The sequence below is a fragment of the Halichoeres trimaculatus genome, unplaced genomic scaffold (assembly GCF_033239565.1).
Source record: "Halichoeres trimaculatus isolate MK-OKI-2021-1 unplaced genomic scaffold, fHalTri1.1 fHalTri1_scaffold_14, whole genome shotgun sequence".
In the NCBI taxonomy this organism is placed as follows: Eukaryota; Metazoa; Chordata; class Actinopteri; order Labriformes; family Labridae; genus Halichoeres; species Halichoeres trimaculatus.
In genome coordinates this window covers 20,442,615-20,469,031 of record NW_027437192.1, presented here as the reverse complement: position 1 = coordinate 20,469,031, position 26,417 = coordinate 20,442,615, and the positions used below count along the sequence as shown (strand labels likewise).

Here is a 26,417-nt window from a genome sequence, read left to right as displayed (position 1 = left end):
ACAGTTGGCCATAAAAGTGGAATATAGTTTTTTCCACATCTTCTCATGAAATATTTGTAAATGTCAATTGTCGTGGAATTTTTTACTGTGATATTTTTGGAGGAGAAAATACACACTTATCTGTAAAGAATAAATCACATTTTCACAATCATTTCATGAGGGGAGGTTAAAAAATTATTTTAATCCAACTTTATGAACAACAGTGTATCTGACAAATGATATTTTGTGAGATCCTTTTGAGTGTTTGGTACCTGGTTACCTGGTAACCACCCCAAAGTGAGAGATGTGAGAGTTCATGCATAACCTCTTTCATTAGAATATCATTACTAGCCACTTTACGTAAAAAATGTTATGGCTTCATTCAATAAAAGGTAGATCATTTTGTAAAGCCAATCGGAGATCTTTGAATTATAATTGCCATTAAAAACTGACCAATCTGGTTAAAAATGGAGCTAACAGGTGATGCTGATTTGGTAAGTACATAAGTTTTATACCATGTTTCCATGATTTCAATCAGGGCTTGACATTAACACCGGCCCACTGGCTAAATGCAGGTGGATTTTGGCAGTGGCTGGTAACACCACCGCTCCCACTGGCCACTTTGGCAGGTTGAATTTTATCTCAAACATGGAGCAGAGAGACAAGCAAAAAGATGACTCTGATGATGAAAGCTCTGATGAAATTTAATTTACCTCTTCTTCATTGTCATTCTCATGAAAAAAGTAATGATTTTCTGATTACAATCATTAATAAATATTTAAGCAGACAGTGTCTGTTGCTGAGTTTTTATCAGTTCAATTAATCCCCTTTACCATTTTATTATAAGCAATAACAAACTACCATTTTAATTACTATGTCTTAATAGACTGCATATTTTCATATGAAAGGAGCACATGTTACACACAACTTTATCAGAGCTGGATACCTGATTAAGGACCTGTGGATTTTAACATTGATGTAGTCTTGTTTTGAGTGTGCATAAGGGTCATTTATATTTAAAGAGGTTGTAAATCTTTTTAAGTAAACTTTAGCATGTCATTATCAGCTTTAATCATATTGAACATAATTATCCAACAACAAATTGTGGCCAGTGAAAATACTGAGTGGTCAGTAAGTGATTTCTGATTTCAACGTTATTTCTGACCTATCAACTGTGGGTAAAATGGATTTCTACAGGTCACGTGATAAATTACAAAATTAAGATTTTTCCTGAGTTCCCTGAATCAATGAAGAGTATAAATTCGGATCCCTTGCTGACAGACCCGGGCTGACATTTCCACAACGTCCATCAGCCACTAGTTTATTTATAGCTGGACTCTCTGAGGCTGCCCTGTTGCCTGCGAGGTAACCAGTCCACCCCAGACGAGATACTGCGGCACTGAGTCATGCTCCTGGTCTGTGCTCGCTGTCAGGCTCTCAGGTTCATCGTGTGGCTTAATTAGGAGATCCCGGAAGAGTTCTGGCCCCTTGAGTCGCTCGGTGACGGGACAGGGAGGCAGGAGGGGACCGCAGGACAGCGACACACTACCGCGGATTCGTTCGGGGATTCTGGCAGTTCCGAGAAAACATCGACAAATTAAAGCCCAGGACCCCAGGAGAAGAGGTGGGTTTGTGCACCGTAAGTTTGTACGAGGGTCAAGTTTGGTTATATTTCGAGGTTGGTGGGAGTGATATAGGTTTGTACAGAGACACTCGGAATCTCCCCCACCTGCTTCCTCTGATCCTTAATGTGTGGTATCTCGCCTGGTGGTTTGCAGAATTAAAGCACAGTGTTGTGACATTTTGGGGTGAGTTTCGCCTTCCTCCTTTGGTTGGAGTAACGGTGTCAGCGCAGAGTGTGAGGCATCAGATTTGAGGGGGTGGGAGTGAAAGGCCATTCACAGCGTGACAGCGTCATGTTTTATTTCGACCCCTGATCCACTTTACCTGTGAGAGCTGTGGGATGCAGGGACGGAGCCAGGGTGTCAGTTTTGGGCGGGCCAGACAAATTTTGTCTGGGCCTTAAGTTACACAAGTTTGTAGATCAAAGATTTAATTGATAAAAATAACTGACAATACTCTTCCCATGTGTGGTTTTAAAGCAGATTTGGTTGCTCTTATCCCACCTTTGATTGCATTTTTATAACCCTTTTGTGCATCAGACGGATCTACCTGTACTCTCCATGGTACTGACCAAAGAGTGGTGCCCACCAGTAGGCTGCACCACTACGGCTTTCCGTTTGATATATATTGTAAGAGCAAGGACGTTAACCAGGGTTAAATAGAATAAATTAAAAATCTACAGTCTTTCTAAAAGTAATGTTTTGATCTGGCCCACACAATACTTGATGTTTCATTACTCACTTAGTTTTTTTTCCAACAGGCTTAAAGTGATACTCCTGGATGGAACAAGTTGGGTCCTATCACAAGGTTTAGGGCAGAAATTACCCCTACAGCAGTGTTTTTGTGCAGCAGAAGCCCAGGGCGCTCGCACCAAACACCCCCTCCCTGCTCCTCTGCCGGTTTCCTCTGCACTCAGACGGGGCCATTTTTTTACTTGACCAAAAACACAAATAAACGGACTCCCACCGAAAAAATCTGATATCAGTCTGAATTCACGCTTTATTTAGAGAATTTTCAGCGCGTTACTTTCACCCAAAAAACACCGCTAAATAAGGCTCTAGTTCTCATCGCGTCGTAAAACGGCGCTACCTCCGCTGTAGAGCCACAGCTGGCTACGAGGCGCTCGCTGCTTAGTGTATCAGTCCGCGCGCGGCGTGCCAGATATAAACAAACGCAGGTAGTCTGCCAGGATGAAGAGACACGATGAGAACTAGAGCCTTATTTAGCAGTGTTTTTGTGTGAAAGTAACGTGCTGAAAAATTCTCTAATAAAGCGTGAATGCAGACCGATATCAGAGTTTTTCGGTGGGAGTCCGTTTATTTGTGTTTTTGGTCAAGTAAAATATGGCCCCGTCTGAGTGCAGAGGAAACCGGCAGAGGAGCAGGGAGGGGGTGTTTGGTGCGTGCGCCCTGGGCTTCTGCTGCACAAAAACACTGCTGTAGGGGTAATTTCTGCCCTAAACCTTGTGATAGGACCCAACTTGTTCCATCCCGGAGTATCATTTTAAAAGGTGGCAAACAAGGTTCTTATTACAAAGACAGAGCATCTAACGCTAACAAAACAAACATGCAGTGGACAATATTTTTATAACGCTCTTTTGAAACTGATTTAAAACAAAAGAAAAGAGTAAAAAAATAAAAGAAGAGTTTAGAGTGGGCATGTTGAAAAGTGGGTGGGCCTGAGACCATCAGGCCCACCCATATCTCCGCCTCTGGCGGGATGAGCACCTGTGTGACACTAACAAGATTTTCTACCAGCTTGTTTACATTAATGATTCTCACTATATTTTTCCTTAACATGGTACCAACATTCATTACTTGACTTCATATTTTTTTCCATAACAGAAATGAAATCTTTACCTGCTCTGGGAAGAATAATGACGTGAAAATAAACTCATCTCCTCCATGATGAAGATCTTTAGATATTAGATAATCCTGACAAATCTCTTTTACTGAATGGACCTGTGCTGACATTGTGGTGATCAATAGTTTTTCCAATGACACTTCTAGCAATCCACTATGCCATTCATACATGAAAACCTGTTGCTTTCCTGAAAACTTCATTCTTGATTTGGTTTTGGGCTAGAACCAATTTAGCCCAAAATCTTTGGTGGTAATATACAGATGCTAACACTCTCACCAGCAGCTCGTCTCCTGCTTCCCTTTTTAGAGGCCTTATGAACAGGTGTAGCAGTTATTATCTGGATGAATCAGTTCTACTTCATCTCTAATCTCCTCTGGCTTTACAGCAGAGCAGAACATCTAGACTTATAGGATTTCTTACTATAGGACCATAGCAGCCAACTTCAGGGGAAGGCTCAATATAGCCCCAAAGATCAGATACCAGGCCAGAGGGTTCAGGAGACACATGCTGCAGGTCAGGGTGAAGTCAGTCATATCTTTCCACTGCTGGAGCATGTGGGGCTTTCTCAGCTGTCGGTTGGGGGTCTTAATGTGGCGGGGTCTGTGGCCCACCTGTCTGCAGGAACAGGGTGGGGGATGTTTCCATTTACTTACTGGTGGATTAGTGCTCTGCTTTGTTGTCCTTCATAACTCTGTTTTCACCATTCATCATTTTTGGGCTGAATTTATTGAGTGTATGAGAAAGTTTTAGAAAAGCATTACACTGATCTGTTTTTCATTGTTATGGAAATATTGACTGCTGGACAATCCAGTCAGAAGAGACACTGGCTGTTTTTGTTTCATGGTTCTCGATGTAATTATTCAAACGCAATAGCCAGGTCTTAGTACGGTGGCCGGTAGGTGTCAGACGATTTGCAACTTAACTTCCGTTATGGCTGTACTAGCGTTGCATTGATATTGTTGCTTTTGCAAATCAGCTGACACCTTCTGGCCGCCATGTTTAAGTCCCTCTGAAACTGTAAAACCTCAGATTTTTTGTACTGTTGATAAAACTCAGTTCTTGTTTCCACCAGTAATCAGTTCAGGCAGCACAATGATTGTGGTTACAGGTGTACCAGAGCACAGCATATCTTTGTTTATCATAGTCTATGAAAGCACCACAAGTCTCTTTTAGTCTAATTTGCAAACAGCAGTCATTAAAGTATCTGCCATTTTGAGGATTTCCCAAATTATGTGTCACCAAAACAAAGTGTATTTTGTGTATGTTATACATGCACTAACTTCTTGTCCAGTCAAATCTAAAGACCTGAACTTCAAATCCTGAACAGCTTGCAAAGAAATTCCAACACCAGAAAATGTCATCGACGTAGATGCTGCTCCGCTTCAAACTTGTTGCTGTTGATCAACCTCCGTTGAACTCTCCAGATTTCAGCTCTTGCCTCAGACTTGTTGAGACCCAGAGAGCAGAAATAGACGCTGAGTCTTCTCCGAAAGGCATCTGGCACTGCAGAGAGGTTTCCCCAGAGATATGACTTGATGACGCCCATCCTTAGGACGGTTTTCGCCTCACAGCATATAATTACAAGACATCATTTATATAGACGTGGGAGCAGGGAACACAGTTCAGCCTGTATAGCTGCTAAAGCTATGGGATTTCTCTTTAACTTGTTAATAAAGTCAGATAAAAGTGACTGTGAGATACACAGCTGGGTTTTGTGTTGAGCATGAAGGCAGCAGGTGTTGGTTTAGGACGCGCTTGTTACCTGGCAGTAATGTGTGTAAACATGCAGTCAGTTGCTGGATTGAATTCCTGCCTGTTGACTAATAAATATTGGAAAGACGCCTGCATTGCCTCATGGTGATGCATATGGCTGGTCAGTGTTAACAGAGATATGATATGGTCAGAGCTGCTGACTGAAACCTGTGGCATTTGATTACAGCTAGAGCTTTGTTTACCTCTAACAGTAATCTTAGCCTGTCAATCCTGAAATTTAATCCTGCCTTGAAAACAAAAAAAAGAATCTATTGGAATGATTTAATTTCAGTATCAGCCTGTATCACTACACCATTCATTAGTCTTAGATCAAAAAGTTCACAGCACAGCTAAAAAAATCCTTCCTGCTTTGTTTTCAGATTTGTCACCATGGAGGGTTTAATGGAGCGGCTGGAGCAGGCTGTGTCTCGTCTGGAGAAGATGTCCGTCACCATGCAGGCGTCCAGCGGTATGGCTAACGGGGACTGTGTCAATGGCATCGATGGGGGCAAGTCCAAGCTTTAAAGATACTCAGATACTCAGCTGAGGGGCTCTGCCTGAGGCTTTAGTCTACTCAAAGTTCAACCTGTGGTTTCTCTCTGTGTTACCAGGTCTGTCTCAGTGCGTTGAGGCCTTTGACGTCCTACTGAAAGGTCCAGTGACAGAATATCTGAACCACAGTCGAGCCATTGGAAGTGATGTTGAGAAACATGTAAGTTTAGATTAATTCACTGAGATGCCTCTAAGCAGTCTTTCTCTTTCAGCGCTGTTTTTTTGTGTATGTTAATTTTTTAGCCACCTTTAAAGAGATAACAGTCACTTGTCCAGTGGTGCTATCAAGGGGGGACTACTGGGGGCCATGGCCCCCTGGTATATTTGCTCTTACAAGCTGTAAATGCCTATTTTTTATTTTTTTATTTTCATTTTTTTAGATTTCTGGAATTAAACAAACCAATAATATTTTATGCACATCAGATAATCTGTAACATTTACTGGGAAAGAAGAATTCAGAGTGTATCAGCAGGTGATTCTCCTATTCATAGAGACTAGTTGATATACCACAACAGCATAATAGGGTTCATGGAATTCATTTATGGCTTTGGTAGTCCCATCTGACCACCCTTATGAAAACTTGTTTTCATAAGACTCTGGAGGTGACACTGTATTATTCAAGGTTAAAATAAAAGTCTGCTTTGTTCTTCTGCTATACAACCACTAATCAACAGAGTTAATGGAAATTGACGTTGACATTGAAACCCAACAAAATGCAGGAGACAGTATTTATTCAGTTGGGATGTGATATTAAAGGCACATCTTTGTTACACACTGACTCTACAAATTCAGAGTATAAACCCATACATTTCCTCACAAACAGTGTCTGTAGCAGACATGTCAGCACATCTGTTCCTCTAACACTGTCAGGTTTTTCAGTCAGCTGTGATGGAAGTAACAACAATCATTACCACCAAGATCATGATTACTGCTCCTGTTTTCGTTTTAGATAAGTATGTCTCATCAAGCCATCTAAATCTAATGAAAGTGTGAAACCAGGTGCTTCAACAGTGTAATACATTATGGTAAAATATGGTACAACCTGTCAAAGCAAAACGATACAATACCTACCTATCAAAATACTTAACTAGGACACAAAAAAATACCATGTGATGTGATACAATGGGATATTGAGGTAAACATCTCCTTTACTACAATACAATGTGAAATGCTTTGATTTATCATAACTATACTCGAGATACAGCTCTCATTACCCTCATGTACAAATGCTGTGTCAATGTGAAATGGCTGAAGATGTTGCTGAGGAAAAAAAAAATCACATTTCATCTTGTGAAAATGTTTCCTAATTTCTTAACACAAAGTTGATGTTGGTGTGAAAAGTTTTTATCAGACTGTAACCGTAATGAAAGGTGAGTTATAGAAGTTGTGCGAGGTTATCTTGGGCAATAGGGTAGCAGAAAAAAGGGATGTGTTTTCATGGACCTCAGAATTCTCCGCGACACCCTTATGATTAAATATAAACTGATACATGCTAATTCAAATCCCATCAGATATTTGTGGCTGTGGAAAACTGAAAGATTGTGTGTATGGGGGGTCCATGGTCCAAAAGGTTTCCTGTCCTCTTCAAAGCCAGGGAGGATTGACCCTACATTTATCTATCAAGTTCCTGGTGGAACGTGTTTTCCTATTTAGTAATGACCTGTACTCCCACTGGGTCGCTGTGTGTTTTGTTTTAGCTGTGCTTTGTCCTTGGATAAATTTAAAAAGCAGCATTTCCTCTGTAAAAAAAATGTAAATGCAGAGAAATAAGATATAAAACAGTGTTTGTGTCTTTTTGTTGTGTATCTTGAGAGACAAGATTTCTACCTCTGTGTCTCATCACTAAATGGGGTGAGAAGGAGGTAGAGCGTGTGAGCAGGAACCTAAGGGAGTTTCTCACTGTTTAAAGAGCTCCTTTTATGGTTAAAGCCTCCTTGGTGGTTCCCCTGGCCCGCCACTGGAGGTTCAAACACACACACACACAGGACACAGATGGTCGGGATGAACCAAAACTGTGTTTGTGTGTGTGTGTGTGTGTGTGTGTGTGTGTGTGTGTGTGTGTGTGTGTGTGTGTGTGTGTGTGTGTGTGTGTGTGTGTGTGTGTGTGTGTGTGTGTGTTTTACAATACTTTTCTTTTTATGTTGTGGACTGACAGATTTACTGACTACTTTTTCCTAGCCACGAGAGACGACGGTAGAGAGTAAACACGAGAGAATCAAGAGCAGGCAGTGTGACATGATAAACATTCAGTGTGACAGCAGATGACTTGCTGCAGGAAATATTCCATTTAATGTGTGGTTCACCATGATCCTAACCTCTCTGACTTACTCTCTTTTTGACTGACAGGCAGAGATGGTGAACAACGCACTGCAGACTCAGCGAACCTTCCTGAAGATGTCTGCCATGCATCAGGAGCCTGCACAGGTACTGAGAACTACTGAATGAACTTGTTTGCTCACTTTTTATCTGATCTTTCTGACTTGGTGTGGTTGCTTTAGAAGGTTAGGGTTAGGGTTAGTTCACTTAATAAACAACAGAGACTTAGCAAGTTTGTAACTAGCTATTAGACTAATTCTGCACCACACTCTTAGAAGTAAAGGTGTCGACTACAACCATAAGGTACTTCGGCTTGTCCTCATACAATCACCCTTTTTGGTTCCTTATGGATCCATTTATAAAGGATCCAACTCGGACCCTTTCAGATGGTTCCACCTAGAACCCAACATAAAGGGTTTAACCCAGAACCATCTGTCAGCCATCCATCTTTGTAACCATGACTGAGGAGGGCATGCCGTGGATATGACTCCATGCTGTACTTTCATGTGCTATGCGGGGGGACAGGCTGTCTGTGCTCCACATGGCATGACCTGGCTGTCTGTGCTACATTGCATGGACCAAAAAAACCCAGCTAACCATTCTACACTATTTTTTTAAATTAGTGAGCATTTGTAAACCAAATGCAGTGTTACAACCATTAGGTACATGGTCCATGCCATGTGAGGCACAGACAGCCGGTCCGTGATATGTGGAGCACAGACAGCCTGTGCTCAACATCTCAAATTACAGCAGGGACTTATATCCATGGCCTTCTCCCCTCACTCACAGTTACAAAATGCTGTCACAGCATCATCAACAACAACAGTTGAATCTGCCTAAGATTTCAATTTTTTCTACATATCGGTTCGAGTTTTAATTTAGGGTTAGGACAAAGACATTTAAGACAATGGCAGAATAATTACTATGAATTGAATGGAATATTCAAGATACATCTGCATTAAAAAAAGCTATTTGAAGCATGGCTAAGCATTTAAATAATTGAGGGTGAGAATCTTCTAATTGTTTTCAACAGCCCTTGAAGAACCCATTCTTCCAAAAGGGGTTCTCGATATTAAAAGGAACCCCAAGTCTTACAAAGAACCCTTCAAGAACCCCCTTTTTAAAAAAGGAAAAAAAAAGGGGCGGGGGGGGGGGGGGGGGGGGGGGGGGGTAGAAGCAAATGGTTCTTGGAAGAACTTTTACTTTTATAGAAGAACTCCTTTGGAACCCTTACTTCTGAGAGTACATTGCAGCAGTTGTTGTCTATGCCCATAGACTGTGTAACACACAGAGTCTGCATGACATCTCTCATCTTTTTTATGAGGAGTGTTTTGAAGCTTATTGTCGTTGAGTGCCATATGGGAAATGCTTAACTTCACCTGACCTTGGTCAGGCAGCATAACATAAAGAGGCGGAGTTGAGTCTGACTTCAAACCTTTTCAAAATTCTCAACTTTCATATCATTATACTAATGACTAATAAAAAACTACCTCCCATGCAGTGTGTGCAGTTAGAAAAATGAGAATGTAAAAATGTAATTTTGCTGTGAAGATGACCCTTTTTGAATGGGTGTGTATGTGGTTTCCAATACTTCCCGGGTCCGCCTCAAGTGGACCTTAAGGGAACTGCAGTTTTTAGCCCTTCTATTTCAGCCACATTTCTCACGGCCAGAGGAGGCCACTTGTTTACAACATGCTTATAGAAATGTGATGTACAGCGCTTGACTTGTGTTACAAAATGCTTAAAATGTGTCACATGAATCATCTGATCTGTATCTCAGACTTGTGTGTCAGTCGGTGTCCTCCCCCTCCTGTGTCCCCCAGCGAGCCAGGCCGTTCACAGAGGGATTACTCTGCTCTTTGACTACGAAAACGCTAATACAACACATTCCCAACATGTTCACGTATAGAGAGAGGGGGGTGTTAGAGAAAGCTGTCTGTGTAAGTGTGTGTGTGAGAGAGAGAGAGAGAGAGAGCTGATATCATCCCATTGGCCTTCTGTTTGTGTGTGTGTGTGTGTGTGTGTGTGTGTGGATGGGTCCATAGAGCCCACCAGGAAGTGATTACTCTGTATCTGTCAGGTCATTGGATGAGAGGCAGTGAAAAGCGTTCAGTGATTGTCAGAAATGCAAACAAGGAAAGAGTGAGGGTTTTGCAGAGAGAGAGAGAGAGGGATAGATAGACTGAAGAGAGGGGTGGAGGGTCACAGAGGAGAGAGAAATAAGATGAAATTCAGCCAAAGGAGAAAATCTGAAACAAAACAAAACACGACAAAGGAACATTAAATTAATCCATAAGCTTCTTTTAAGAGGTCCAGTTTTAGTATGTTCATATGACATATGACATTTCACTCATCCTCTCTGGACATTTGAAGGTTGGTGATAAAGGGTAAGGCTGAGCAGGATGTACAAGATGCTGCAGGTGGGCGTCACTGTAATTTTTGGTTCATTGTAACTTATCCCACAATTCACAAGTCCATAAATTTTCCTGTTAACAACATGCAAGAGTCAATTTTTAAGATTATTGAAGACTGGAGGTAGTTTTATGAATAAAGGGCTACAGATGTAGTCTCTGTGATGTCATCTATCTGTTTCTTATATGAAGTTCTGAATCCCATCATTAATGGGAGCCATATTGGAAATGCCGAACTCAGCCTAACTTGGTTCAAGCTTGGATGAGGCAGAGGCAGGCCTTCAGCCTTTTGCAGACAGCTAGAGTGTCTGCTTGGCTGTCAAAAATTTTGCCCTAATAGGCCCAACTTATAAGTTTAATGGCTCCAAAATGAAACTGACAGTGAGTACTGTCTGTTTGAAGTAGATCGCAGTGACACCTTTTGACCAGAATTCTGTGCACACTGTAGTGATAACACAACTCGACAACACAACATAGTTCTGCTCTTCTGTCCTTTAATTTTTGGCAGTTCAGCTCTAGTGTCCACCATTACTACTAAATACTCTTAGAAATCATTTTCAGCATAGAAAAACACAGATCTCTCTTCTCACTTTTAGAATGAGAAAAATGTCCTCACACCCTCCATTTAACAGTTGATAGAAAAAATTCACCTCCTCACAGTATGTGTGAGGGGGTGAGCTGAGATATTCACACCCAAAATGTTTTGTGAACCAGGCTGTAAACTTGTTCATTTTTGTTGTAAAAAGCTTGTTTTTTAAAATGGTGTGTGTGTGGTTTCTGGTATTCCTGCAGCCAGCCTCAAGTGGACACTCAAAGAACTGCAGTTTTTAGTACTTCAGCCAAGACTTCAAGAGATCAGGCATTTCTTATCTGAAAAAAAATCACAGTATCAAGCAAAGTCTGTACAGTTTCATACAGTTTAATATCATTTTTTGTACCTTAAAAAAAAATAAATAAATAAAAGACTTTATGTTCTCAAGCCCTAGCACCGAAGTCTTGCTCATGAACACCCCAAACCCTCTCCTAAAAACGCTTTGCAACTCAACCTTCAACCAGTCATTATATCCATATCTCTGGCTGCAAATAGAGCCTATGAAGTGGAGAAAAAGTGTGTGTAACTCTTACCAGAGGAGCCCCTTTTACTACATAACTACATACACAAAGTTATACCAAAACGCTACATACGCACACACACATTCACACACACAGCTAACAAACTTCTGGTCTTTCTCTACAGCTCAGCTCTGTTGTGCTCTCTGACTTTTTATGGGCATGTTCTATATTTGAGCTCTGTGTGTGTGTGTGTGTGTGTGTGTGTGTGTGTGTGTGTGTGTGTGTGTGTGTGTGTGTAAGACTGTGAGAGAGAGTGAGATAAAGTGTGAGACAAAGAGAGCAAGGGAGCAAAAGAAAGTAAGCCTCTCTCATGTGACCTCAAGTTGGCCTGTAAACTTGATGTGTGTGTGTGTGTGTGTGTGTGTGTGTGTGTGTGTGTGTGTGTGTGTGTGTGTGTGTGTGTGTGTGTGTGTGTGTGTGTGTGTGTGTGTGTGTGTGTGTTTGGGGATTTTGCCTGTGTTGCTGGTTCACACACAGTGCAGACCTTCACAGATTTTAAAAACCCTCTTGGAGCTGCTCTAGTATTGCTGCCCTGCAATCTGCTCCTTTGATCCAGAGCTTGTATAGGAAGCTGGGACGCCCTGCTATTGTAACACAGTGAGCTCATTTGCTAAGCCATCAAATAATGTGAGCTGACATTTTCTATCCTTTGTCGGCTTGTTCTCTTTCTGTCTGTATCCACTTTACAGTAATCCCTGCTTCAGTAGAATCTGTATCCATGTAGAAACCCTTCAGAGCTAGCCCAGGGGTTAGCAAGTGTGCTGGTAGCAGGTAAATAGCTTTTCCTTTGCTGTGTACAGATTATGTTAGATGCATCAAATTAATAAAAAAGTAGATTTACAGGTCATGGTACAGTATTTTATATAAAGCTTGCTCTACATTGTTTTTATCCATGTTTTAAAGCTTTAATGCTAAACACTAAATGGCTGTTAGCTCCAGCTCTGTAGCTAGCTAGCTGGTTAACACCTATGAATATTGTACTGCTCTTTTCATCCGTATATTTCATCTTTTCATATAAGCTATATTGACCAGAATGTGTTATGCCTGTAAACCTTTGAGTATTAGTATGAAAAAAGTTCAAACTGAAGCTTTCTCTCTATTTTAGAGATAGTTTTATGGCTCTTTTTGTGGCGTTTGTTGCTTGTTAGAGGAGCTTTCTTCAGTTTTCATTTTTACTAAATTGAAGCTTGTTTATCACATCAAGAAGTTAAGATCTGGAGCAAATGTTAGCTTCCTCTAAGGTTAGCACGATTAAAAAAAACACACAAAATGGCAGGTTAACCAGCTAAAAAAAGCCAGGGGATGAAAATGATAGCATCAGACAAAGCTAGGCTAGTTGTTTTCCTATACGTACAGCACTAAGTGGTTAATTAGGCTAGTTTGCAGCTAACGGAAGCTATTATCTGATGTACAGATGTAAATGGTTTGCAGATGGTATTTTTAGAGATGTGTTCAGTAAAATTGCCAAAACTTTTTCCTCACAAATATCATCTCACATCAAATCTTTTCCGTGTCTTTCTTCTTCCTGTCTCACGCTGTCCGTCACATCTGTCTCTCTCATTCTCCAGCCTGATTGAGTGAGGGGGAAGTCCAAACTTTGATTTAGTGACTCTCAGAATACAAGTCATACTTTCAGTGATAGAGCTATGATGACGAAAGCTGAAATTATTTGGATAAAAAGAAGTTGTTGAGTTATTTTTCAAAAAATAAAAAATATAAAAGCAGTTTGTCAGATTCCAGTCGGACTAATCGTGAAGATTGAATGGTTTCTGTTCTATGACAGAAAGCTTAACATATTAGAATGATAAGACACTTCATGATATTGACTTTGGATGTAAGAGCCTGTGTTTTTATTCATTTTTATGAGTTTAGAGAACTTTTTTGTCCCAAACATGACAAATGAATGGATTAGAAAAATAACCAGTATAGTAAAAAAAAATTATGAAAACAAAATAAGTTGTAAGAATAGTAGCAGCTGAAGAGATTGATGCAAAAAGGGGAAACAAAAAATTGATAAATGAGTAAAAACATCTTATGATGCTATTTTTCGTACCCTCACCTTGTTACCACAAATCATCCACACATTCCTCAGCGAGCCAAGTACATCCCTGTTTCAAGTACAATATTTGTTTTGGATGATATATATTGTCTGAAAGCTGCTCATACACAGATATAAGCTGGATTTGTGGGAAGCCTGAAGAACAGAGAATGAGGCGAGTATTTCAGCTCATGGAGATCATGTGCGTCTGATTGAGGAAAGAATCTGATTGAAGAAAGGAGACAGAATGCCTCTGTCTCTTTTCTTGCACGCAAGCATAAAATCCCATTTTTGAGACATAACACAATCTTTGTAAACTGGTTTATCTAATTAAGAAGTTGATGATGTTATCCATGTTAACACTCTGCTTATCCTGATATATAAAATCAGTCAGGTTCTTCAGATACAGAGGAGTGCTCTGCTCTGTGTTATGCATAGAGAAACAGTTCTGTCATAGATCATTAAAAGTTCATTTGTCATATTCCAGCAGCAGTCCTCTGCAGATCAGAAAAAAAAGCTGCAGCAGCAACATTGTGTTCCTAATCTTGGTGTGTGTGGAGCATGTTAGGTAAACTGTAAACACTGGAGGAGCGGTATGCCTTACAAGGCCAGAGGGATCTCCCAATGAACCGAGGAATGTTTGCAGGATCGGAGCGATGAGGAGGGAGGGAGCCGAGAGCTGGGAGGACAGCTTCACTGGAGCTGAGATCTGGACCTTTCAGTGGAAAAAGGCTCTGGATAATAAAATTAGAAACTGTCCTTTAGCCTCGTTTACAAAGTACTGACTTGGCAACTACTGCAGGCTGGGTATGGGTGGGCAAGAAACAACAAGGGAATGTAAAATATTAGTATCTGAGCCATGTTTTAGAGAGCTCTGCTTGTGAAAGACACTCATCACTAATTGATTCTTGCTTTTTAAAGGGTGTAAACTCACTCTTGTAATTTAATCCTTGAAATATGTTTTTCCTCTTCTTCTGTAGTTGGAGTTGCAGGACCTGCTGAAGCCAATTTCTGATCACATCCAGGAGATCCAGAGCTTCAGAGAAAGAAACCGCGGCAGCAGCCTGTTCAACCACCTGTCAGCCGTCAGCGAGAGCATCCCTGCTCTGGGCTGGGTGGCTGTGGTGAGGAGAAATAAGATGCTCTCTATTACGTGGACAAAAAAAAAAACATGAAACTATACTCAGGTCAATTGAAATAAAAAATGTGATCAATAATCCTAATATGAAAGTAAATTATTTTTGAGGTCATAAAGTGATTATCATTGGGATTCAATCTGAAAGCTAAGAGTTAGTACAGTGAAACATGTCTGCACTGACCTGGAATAATGTCCATTTAGAGTATTTCTAAGTTTAAAAGTCAAGACAAATCTTATTTCTTCTTTTTGTGTGTTTTTTTTTTTGTTTATCTTTTAAGTAGTTATGAGAAAACTATTTTAAATCCCTGCTCTTTTGCTAAAAAAATCAAATTTATCCCAGAGAAACTACTCTAAAAACTTACACAGACAGATGAGTATAACCAAACATAGCCCTACATGTTATTCCTGTCTAACAACACACAGTATCTGCCTCTCTGTCAGTCTCTGTTTCACATCTTCCTCTGAATGCAGGGATGATTTTTATTGAGATTAAGATCAAAGCTTCTCCTCTCGAGTGCCTTAAGGAAAGACTCTGGATCTGTCCCTGGTCTGTGTGCACTGCTGTCAGGAGAGCACTTAGCACACGTTTAAATACAAGCTTTTCTTTGTTTCTCAGTCTCAAATTTTGACAGATCTGCTAAAACATGAAGATCTTTTGGTCTGTGTGAGACAGTTTAGGCCTCACAGTGCATCTGTCATACTGATCATAAAGGAAATGTTTTTTTTCTCTCTTAGAGTCAGAAGCCGGGTCCTTATGTGAAGGAGATGAATGATGCTGCCACCTTCTACACCAACAGAGTGCTAAAAGACTACAAGGAAACGTAAGTGCTGGGTGTCTCCTACTCCTTTTTCCTCTTATTACAAAGAGCCTCCATGTCTTTTCAGGTAATCAAACTATAATACTATGAAATACTATAATATTATACAGTATAAGTCTTTAACAGGGGCTCCATGGAGTTACTGCAGAGGTCTGTGACATTTTTGGTTGATTAGGCAATATTTTTGTGTTTTCAAATAATTATTCCCACATTTTTCAATATTTTCTCATAACACACATCAATGAATACACAGAGGATGTACATCAAAGATGTTATCTTTCAGTCAGAAATGAACACATTCAGTAAAACTGCAGCTCTCTTAAACTGCACACAGGTTTACCGTTTACACGACAACGTTTCATCTGAAAACGCGCAAACGCAGTGAAAAAAAATCTGCGTTTACATGGAAACGCAGAGGGACTAAAAACGCTGTAGTAAGCATACCAGGCCTATAGTCGGTGCTGTAACTGTCTTGCCTGGAAGCCGCTTTTGGGAGATGTCCACCGAAGTAGAGCTGGTGTTCTAGTGTATTGGGGAATATAAGTTCAAAAGTGGAGCAACAGATGCACATTTTGTTGAAAGACAGTCAGTAGATACAGCAGATTGAGCAGCACAAGCACAACACGGTAGTTCGCAACGGTACTGTTGCCCTATTGTATGTGTGAAGCGCAAAGCTGAGTGTGACGTCATCGTTTCCCCTGAAAACGCTGGTGTTGTGCCATATTCTGCACCCTCGTGCGAAATGCACCCCCTCCATTGCCCATTGGAAGCATAGATATAGAGCATGGACTGTAAACGCTCACAGCCTGAGGACGCTCCTCTTAAAGAGCCAGTCACCTTACATGGCCACCAAACGTAGCTCATGTGTTCAAAGTAATTTTCTGTGTGAATATTTTATCCTCTCTACAATACAGACTTCTTTAAGTTTTTGTTAATGACTTGCAATTACACATGGTTATTGAATCAACCACCTTTATCTTTATTTTCTGGCAACCTCCCCAACAGTCAAGGTTAACAAAAATAGCATATACTCAATGATGTCAATAAGCAATAGCCCGTTTACTGCGTTTTCTTCCCTCATATTTGAAAATATATCCATTTTTTTTAAGTCGGGGGGGGGGGGGGGGGGGGGTGATAGAGAGCCTGTTTTGCCTGGCATGAAATGCATCCCCCTGCTATTTCTCACAGGGGAGTGGACACTTCCTTGAAATTTGCTCCAGTGGCTGTGAGTGTTAAGAGTTTATGCTCTAAATCTATGCTTTCAATGGGCATTCTGCTGGAGGGGATGCATTTCACGCGAGGGGTGCAGAATATGGCACAACACCTGCTTACTGTTTGCACGGCAACGGTGCCGGCAGCATTTCAGAAAAATCCCACTCTGGAGGTCATTTTCAAAAGTTTGCGTATTAGGTGGGCTGAAACGCTGTTTCCATGTAAACGTGAGGATGAAACGCAACAAAACTTTTGCGTTACACCCTAAAACCGTTGTTGTGTAAACAGCCCCTTTGCATTCACTACCAGATCCTCAATACAGAGGAAGACCCGCCTCAATCGCTGCGCTGCCAATCACGCGACTGCATGTTCATTATTGGCTCTGCCAGGCTCCCCAGAATAGCTTAACACTAGGTAAATGAAAACGAACAAAGTATGGTTATTCATGGTCCTAGAACCAGTTCTCTCCTTCAGTTAGGCGGCCCTTGGTCTGAAAAACATTGAAGACCCCTGCTATAGAATAACAGATAACATTTTTTCTGCAGTGGCAGCCATCTATTCTTTCATTTTACAATATCAAAGTAAACATCCTGACTTGTGTGTTCCTTTTATATCAGCAATTCATAATTTGAAGAATGAAATCTCCAAACCCATCATGAATCATTGCCCATCAAAGCTTGAAGACCCTATGCCATATATACTAGCTCTTAGAACAGACGCAAACTATTCAGTAATACGGGGGTAGTCCCTGTAGCATCCATCAACTCCCAGCTCCAAAGATGTCCTTTTCTGTGCTGTGCTGCAGACTTAAACGGCATCATTTCTGACCTATGACATCCCCCTGGAGTAGAGCTCATTCATGTGTTTCAAGAGGTTCTCAGCAGAGGGTTTGTGACACAGAAGCAGCTTAAGTCAGTGGTAGGAGCTGGGAACAAAACTAATTCTCTCATCATTCAGTTACAATGACAAAGATGGAACAACAGGAAAACTGTGAGTGTAAGCTGCTCGGATAATACTGCTCCAAACAGAAACCAGATCACTTCTTATGCTGAAAATCCAGACCCTGAGTCCAGACTCTGCATTTTTAAACTGAGTGTGTAGATAAGAAGAAGAAATGTTGAATAATGAACAGTTTGCAGCCTCATTGAAGTAACCCATGACAGAAAAAAGTACAGATGCTGTGCAATGGATAGATAAAAGTATGTAGCTGTTGCTGTTTCAAGTTATTGTCCTAGCAACGACCCCTTGCTGCATGTCACCTCCTCACCCTTTACTCCCCACATATCCCGTCTCTCTTTAGCTGTCTTTTTGATAAAAGGGAAAAATCCTCCTCCTCCCCCTTAAAAGGAGTGTTTTATTTTTTTAATGCACAGATGTAGAACTATTTCAAAGTAGGAATCAATTGATAAGTTGAAAGAAAACAGATTAAAAGAAAGATGTAAATAATTTTTTGGGAACGAATGGATCCTTGCAGAATTCCTGATCTGTTATCTTACATAAAGTGTTACTATAAAAGGAAAACCTGCACACCAACTCTAATCCACAGAATTTATTCAAACAGACAATATTTTGAACATCAGACTTTAAACAATAAAGTCAGACGGGTTACACAACTCAACAAGAATGTGCTGTTTGAGTTTTATTTTGCACAGATGTGAATGGAGGGCAGCGACTGTCTGTCAGAGCAGGGATACGGGAACACTGAAGAAATTTCACAAGTTTAGGTTGAATGCTTCAGTCAGTGTGATACTGTAGAAAAAATGATGTAGCTTTCTTTTTAAGGCTTTACAAATTAATTGCCCCAGAGAGTTCTTCAATAAAGCACTTCATCAGCTTTCTTTTTTTGTTTCAGTCTTTTTTTCAGAGATCTCCACTGCTCACTCATCCTCTCTCTGTTTCACTGTCACCATCTCTTCCAGCGATAAACGCCATGTCGACTGGGTTCGCTCTTATCTGTCGATCTGGACTGAAATGCAGGCCTTTATCAAGCAGCATCACACTACAGGACTGGTGTGGAGCAAGACTGTGAGTCTAACTTACTGAAACCATCATCACACATACCTTCATCCTCCTCCTCCTCCTCCTCCAGTTAAATTTCAAAGCATGATTTCCTCTAAACACTTAACGACTCCTGGAACAACATGTTTGTTATCTTAGCTTTGTATTCATGGAGTTTCCATTCACAGGCCTTGATATTTTTACATCAGAGCTCAAATTAACTGCTACTTTTTGCGTACATTTCCATTTTTAGTTATGGTGCAGCCGGTTACATAAACCACTGCAGAGAGCATGAATGAATGAATGAGCTTCCCTCCAGTGGCTGCTCTCTGCGGGTTCCCCATAGAGTTCACAAAACTCTCTGACACTACCACTCACACACACACACACATACACACACACACACACACACACAAACACACACACACACACACACACACACACACACACACACACACACACACACACACTTCTGTTTATGGACGTCTGCTCCAGGACTCCTCAGCACTCACACTCACTAGATCCCAGAGATTAAGATGGACCGCAACTAAATCCTTTAATACACACATAACTCTTCTCTTTATAGCTGGAGGGTTTTATCATCTTTAGTCACTGACGAGGTGTTGACTGGGAGATTTGGCTCCTAACGGATAAAAAAGCCCTAGCCTCATTATTTTACGAGGAACAGAGACTTTTGGACATGCCAGGAGGCAAATGCTACTCTCACTTAGACCTTTCTCAACATCATAAGGCGTCATGTACATTAAGTGATACCTTCTCAGGCCCCTCTCCCAGGTTTCTGTAGGAATCTTGCCAGAACGGTGGTAGACATTTATCAAGCTAACAAGAAGGAACACATGTAGGAAGTGAAAGGTATACACAGAGAAAGGCAACAAGACTGTTGGGGATAAAACAATTACCTCAGAAACAGACCCAAAAAACATAAAAAGTACTGTTTACAACTGAAATTACATTATTTAATGACCAATCAACCAAAACATAAACTTTTTCCATGCCTGCTGCCAATTCTCCAAATGCTAGTAAACACTAAACACTTCTTGAGCCCTGAGCTTCCAGAAGACGACGCAACGGAGAAGTTTGTCAGCACTACAAGAGAGGTGGATTTATAGACACTCCTCATTAAAAAAAACCTATTCTGAGTTATCTTCTTGCCATCTTCAAAGTAAAAAATGAGCCTTTTTAGAGCACTAATGTATACTCTATGCTATCTGCTTTAACTTAACGTAACTAACTTAACTTATCTAACTCGCAATCGCAACCGCAATCGCAATCGTCAGCACATGCAATTATGTAATCGCAAAAGAGGTGCGATTGTGCAATTATTTTTTAAGAAGTGTAAAAAAGCGTGAGATGACTAATCAGTCACTTCAACTGGTCATGTGACTACCTGCCCCCCTGGTACGGCAGTTTAATCAGACAAGATGGAGCTCAAAGAAGTAAGTGAGGCGCTCAAGGCGAAAAGAAACTCTACCTCTGTTATTTGGTGTTATTTTGGTTACCGGTTGAATGACACAGCAAAAATATCTAATTTTCAAAACATGCAAAGCAAAAGTGGCATAAATGTGCTATTTTGAATACAAACAAAATAGTGCTGTTGTGCTGTACATTGTTGTTTGTGTACAGTTTGGATACTTTGAGAATTATTACACAATTAAAATTGTCAGTAATCCATCTCTGCTTTTTTCTTGATTTTTCTCCATGATAACCAAGCAAGTCTGGAGACTCATGACACAACTTTTTTTTATTAAATCGCAAGCACAATCGCAATCGCAATATTGTCCACCTAATTGCCAGTCGCACCTTTTCCCCAAATCGTGCAGCACTAGTAAGAAGCTTTGTGTTTTTGTCAGTCTTGGCGTGGATCAAAGGGTAGCTCACACATCTCAGGCAGACCTAATTTTTGCTAAGATGTGTTTACTGAAAAAAAAAAAACCCAAACCAGCTTAATCTTTCTTTCTTAGAGTGAAACCTACCACCCACTGGAATACCTGCCAGGGAGGAAGTAGAGTTAAAGGCAGTTGATTTGCTTCTTATCTGTCACCTAACTCTCTCAGTAGTTTAAGGTATTTAAATTCACACCATGGAAGTCTTCATATTGATGACCTTGTTTGTCTTTTTAAGGTTACCAAAAGGCATCACTGTTATTTTTCATTCTGTCTCCTCACCCCTATAAACTCCCTCAGGAGCTGTTAGTTAACTGGCTGCGTTAACATTTGCCAAACACACATATAGGTAGTTTCTTCTTCCATACCTGTGGAATAAAATAGATATAAATTGAAGTAAAGCCTAGGCAGTGAAAGCACGTAAAGCCATGAATGTAAAACCATTTACTCAACATCAAATGATTCATTGAAACATAAGGTGGAGCTAATGCTGAGCAGCTGCTTGTACATGTGTTTTCCTGCAGAAAGAAACCCCAGAGCTTGTAGTGGCCTTGTGTGTGTCAGCTGTTGTCGCTGCTGTTTGACGACAGAGCTGGAGTGTGTATGTGTGTGTGTACACGTGTTAAATGGAGTGCTTGGTACAAACAGGTGGTCTTCAGGGTTCCCTTGAATGGAGGTTTTTCTTCACAGAAGGACCCCGACAAAGAGTCTGTGTACACACGCAGCCGGAGCCGTAACCTAAACCACAGGGCTGGTCCCCCTAAAACACAGCCGTCAGCTGCTGCTCAGATCGGGGTTTAGTGACACGCTTAAGGTTATACTCAAACATGCAAAGAGCGACATATGGAGGAGGCTTTACACACAAAGGAAGACACATTACCAAACATATTAGTATCATGCTTCAGATAAGGCACCTAAAAAAAATGTTGTCTTTGTAGAACATAAATTTAATGGATGAAGAAAAATACATTAAATACACCATATGTAGTCAGTGACTGTAAATATGAGCAAATTATTTTACTTGAGAAGATTAGCAAAATTACGAAACCATTTTTGAGGTTTGATTTGCAACCACTTACACTTACTGACCCTTATATGATATCGCCTGCGTATACATATATATATATATATATATATATATATATATATATATATATATATATATATATATATATATATATATATATATATATATATATATATATATATATATATATGTGTGTGTGTGTGTGTGTGTATATATATTCTTCCTTTTTGTTTGCATCTATCTATCTATCTACACTGCAAAAACTGAAATCTTATCAAGTGTTTTTGTCTTATTTTCAGTAGAAAATTCCTTTTTAGACTCAATATGAGCCAAATTCAAATGACCAATCCAGAAAAATGTCTTGTTTAAAGTTATTTAAGGACAAAAACTAGGTCTGAATTGCTCGCGACCAGTAAAAAAAAATCTGCCAATGGAACAAGAGAAAAGTTACTTGTATTAAGACATTGTTCTAGTCTCAAGTAAATTTTCAAGCAATTTTTTCTTGTTCCATTGGCAGATTTTTTTACTGGTTACAAGCGATTCAAACCTCATTTTTGTACTCTGATAACTTGAAACAAGACATTTTTCTGGATTGATAAGTTGAAAGTGGCTCATATCCAGTATCATAAGACAATTTTTACTTAAAAAAAGACAAAAACACTTGATAAGATTTCATTTTTTTGCAGTGTATCTATCTATCTATCTATCTATCTATCTATCTATCTATCTATCTATCTATCTATCTATCTATCTATCTATCTATCTATCTATCTATCTATCTATCTATCTAAATATCTTGCACAGAAATAATCATAGAAATTACACAAAATGTGGAAAAAAAGGGAAAACAGGATAAACAAGCATGTTTGTGTTACATTCATACACAAACATGAGAAAAAACACAAGCAGGCATGAACACAAAGAAGCAGTCATACAGTTTTACACACACACACACTGACACACAAACACACATGTGCTGGCTCTAATCTGCTGGTATGTGCTGAGCTGTTTAGTGTAATAGGTCAGTATTGTTCGGCTATGATATGCTCAGCACATGTCTCCTTGTGTCAAAGGTCAAGTAGTCTGGGCTGAGCCCCTCAGATGGATGTGTGCGCGTGTCTGACAGCTGTGCAAGGTTGTCAGATACAAATGTGAGTGTGTTCGAATGTGTGTGTCAGCTTCTTCTCATTAGATGATTTTTGGGGGGGACTAGAAATGACCAGAGCGCTCACCTTATTTCAAACTTAAGTTAGTCCGCCAAACAGTTTGTAAAACTCCACGTTTTGGAATAACTGACACATCCTACTTTGTCAATCACTGGTTAAAAGTCATGAGAGGAAGCTTGTGTCATACACCCCCCTCCTGGAGGTCCAGGTCACTGCAGCTGTCGTCCTTCAAACACCTGTCGCTCCAGAGTTTTCTGCAGGATGAAATGTGACCTTCTAACATCTGTTTCTTTCTCCTCACCCCAGGGCCCTGTTGCTCCTCCTTCTCTCTTTGACCCACCTACTGTCCCCACTGCTCCCTGTCCCCCACCTCCCCCTCCTCCTCCTCCACCTGGCCCTCCTCCTGTTTTCACTGATGATGATTCCCAACCTCAGGGTGGTCATGCTGGGGCCCAGCACTCTGCGTTGTTTGCTCAGCTCAACCAGGGCATGGACATCACAAAAGGTGGGATAACTTCAGGGATGAAAGTGTCGGATCACAATATCACTGGAGCAGATCTCACAAAAAAGGAAATAGAGTGAAAAACAACATTACACCAAGATCTGGTGTTTTTTTTTGTTTTTTTAATTTGTATATATTGAAATCTGTGGGCATAAAAACAGACAACTATGAGACTATAATCGAACATAATTGAATTTTTAAGGTTTGATCTTAAATTTTAAAAAGCAATGTTTCAACCCCCCCAAAATAAAATATTTGATATTTGATGAAGTTAGGAAGTGTTTTGTGTCTAGATTAAAGGCTGCTGCATTTCAATATGTTTGCTATAGCCCTTTAATGTTTCCTCCTCTAACTCCCACCTGTAGGTCTCAAACGTGTGTCAGATGTCGAAAAGACTCATAAAAACCCCAACCTGCGATCACAAGGAACACCAACTAAGAAAAAGTCCTCAGGGGCTGCAAAAGCAGCACGAACAGCCGCCCAGAAAAGACCCCCTCTGCTGGAGCTGGAGGGAAAGAAGTGGAGGGTGGTACGTTATAAAGTTCAGGGTTAGGGGTGGGGGAAAAAATCAGTGTATCGAAGTAGTAATTTTTTGTGTAACAATTTAAAATCGTGATTTTTTTTGTTCAAAATTTGACTTTTTTTTTTTTTTTTAGATTAAATCCATCATTTTAGTCTTTGTTTAGAAGCTGGGTTAGAAAAAAAGTTGATGCATCAGATCCCCTGAAGAAATCCTAAAAACTGACTCACATGTGGTGTGCAATTTTTAGGGGAAAATATGGCTCCTGATATAGTCTGTAGATATTGTCATCATCATCATTCAACTATTTCACAGGGTCTGGTGTTAAAAAAGCAAACTTAAGATTGCAATAATCTGAAGTATCGAAGAATCACAATTTAAATTGAATTGGCACCTCAAAAATCATACAAGAATCAAGATTGGGAGAAAAGCATATGGTCCCAGCCTCAATAGGTATAGTGTCTTGTGATAACCATATTTTTTATTTGTTCCATTTTTGCAGGAGAACTTTGAGCAGAAACACGATTTGGTCATTGACGAGACGGAGCTGAAACAGGTGGTGTACGTCTTCAGCTGTAACAACTCCACTGTGCAGGTCAAAGGCAAAATCAACTCCATCATCATCGGTGAGCTGCATGAAAACGGACTGAAAATAGTGCCGGATCTATAAAATGTGTTGTTTCACGATGATGACTTATCCCCTTACCCTCTCTCTGTCCAGACAACTGTAAGAAGCTGGGTTTGGTTTTTGAAAACGTTGTTGGGATTGTTGAAATCATCAACTCTAAGGCAATTCAGTTACAGGTAAGCAAAATGTTTTATACAGTTAACTTGTGAACTATCCTATTTATGTGTTTAGTCTCATATTTTTCTGCAGTAACTGGAAGTAATCTCTCTGCAGGTTTTGGGAAGCGTTCCCACGATGTCCATAAACAAAACAGAAGGCTGCCAGGTCTACCTGAGCAAAGAGTCTCTAAACTGTGACATCGTCAGTGCAAAGAGCTCAGAGATGAACATAATGATACCACAAGACGACGGGGATTATGTGAGTCTCTAAGACCAGGGACACACGTGTTACATTTTCCTGAAACTTCATATTCCCAGTTAATGTTTTAAATTACTCTCTTGTTTTTTTCCACAGAGAGAGTTTCCTGTACCAGAGCAGTTCAAGACCGTTTGGGACGGCTCCAAACTGATGACAGAACCGACTGAGATCGCAGGCTGATTGACTCTTCCTCATCATCATCATTATAACAAGCAAAATAATCCCCATATTTCATTGGGTTTCTCAGATATATAAAGGGAATCTGTTTGCAGGCGATACAGCTGATTTACTTTAGGCTGGCTCATTGATGCTCCATTTGTGATTTCAGGTCTTTCAGGCACTTTGAAAGTTGATTTAAGTCTTTTACTTCTGTGCCATGACAGTAAGGTGTTTATAAGGGATCTCTGAAGGTTAAAATATAAGCAATATAATGAAAGTTTCATAATATTATCCTCTTTATACAATTTCTTGAGCTAATTGTTCCAACTCTTGATCTAGGGATGGGTATCTTTCACATTTGAAACGATACGGTACCAACACCCGATACCTAGCAACCTGCATCGGTATTCAACGATACCAGTTTATAGTACCTTTGTGTGCGTCTGTGTGGTCATAAATATTAATTTGTTAAATAGAATACAGAATACAACATTACATTACAGTGTTCATGTCCAGCATGGAAAATCACCTACTCTTACACTCTCTCACAGTCACAAGGATGCGTTTAGATATTGAACCATGGTACCATTTGATTTTACATAATTTGGTACTTGGTACTACTACGAAATTTGGTTGGTATCAAGAAAAGTACCCCATCTGGTACCCATCCCTAGCTTGTTGTACTTTTTTTAACATATGTTGTTTTGCATCAAAAAGGAGTAATTTATACCACTACAGTTGCACATATTTTGCAAAAAAGGTCTACAGATGTCAAAACATACGCATATGAAATTTCTAGGCCAAGCTGACAATAGTAACCAGAGATGAAGTAAAGGACTATTTAATATGTTTTCTACCAAGTTAAGTGTATTTTGGGTACATCTTTAAATGTGTGTGGTGCATAGTAGTTATGTAGTACTGCTGTACTTGATATAAAGCTTAGTGAGCACTGAAGTTTATATGTAGCTTTTGCATAATGTTATATATATGATACCATTACAGACTCAGTAGGTGTTTAAATGTCAGGTGTTCAACAGGAAATATTAAATCAAGTTGAGTACAAGAATGAAGTAAGTACTGGACTATTGTTTCCCACTCTGAAAGTTGTTATATCAGTCATATTTTCAACTTCAAGCACTTCATAGCGTCTCTGCAGTATACACCATTCTATTTTTGCTAAGATGTAGCACATGGTAGCAGAATAACAAAGGAAAGACTGTTGACTGCAATGCATTTCAAAACTTTTAATTTACATTAAAAACTTTTTGATGTAATTGTGTA

At 40.0% G+C, this 26,417-nt stretch overlaps 1 protein-coding gene across 1 annotated transcript; it reads left to right on the top strand.

Annotated features, from left to right (window-relative positions):
- The first annotated feature begins 1,258 nt into the window (after positions 1 to 1,258).
- Positions 1,259 to 26,342, top strand: cap2 (cyclase associated actin cytoskeleton regulatory protein 2). Its single transcript, XM_074686822.1, has 13 exons — positions 1,259 to 1,603; positions 5,598 to 5,725; positions 5,829 to 5,929; positions 8,116 to 8,193; positions 14,628 to 14,771; positions 15,521 to 15,606; positions 18,735 to 18,840; positions 23,217 to 23,415; positions 23,778 to 23,941; positions 24,435 to 24,558; positions 24,654 to 24,736; positions 24,834 to 24,977; positions 25,074 to 26,342. Exons 2-13 carry the CDS (start codon positions 5,608 to 5,610, stop codon positions 25,155 to 25,157), a joined length of 1,431 nt encoding a protein of 476 aa, XP_074542923.1. The 5' UTR covers positions 1,259 to 1,603; positions 5,598 to 5,607; the 3' UTR covers positions 25,158 to 26,342.
- Positions 26,343 to 26,417: the final 75 nt, after the last annotated feature.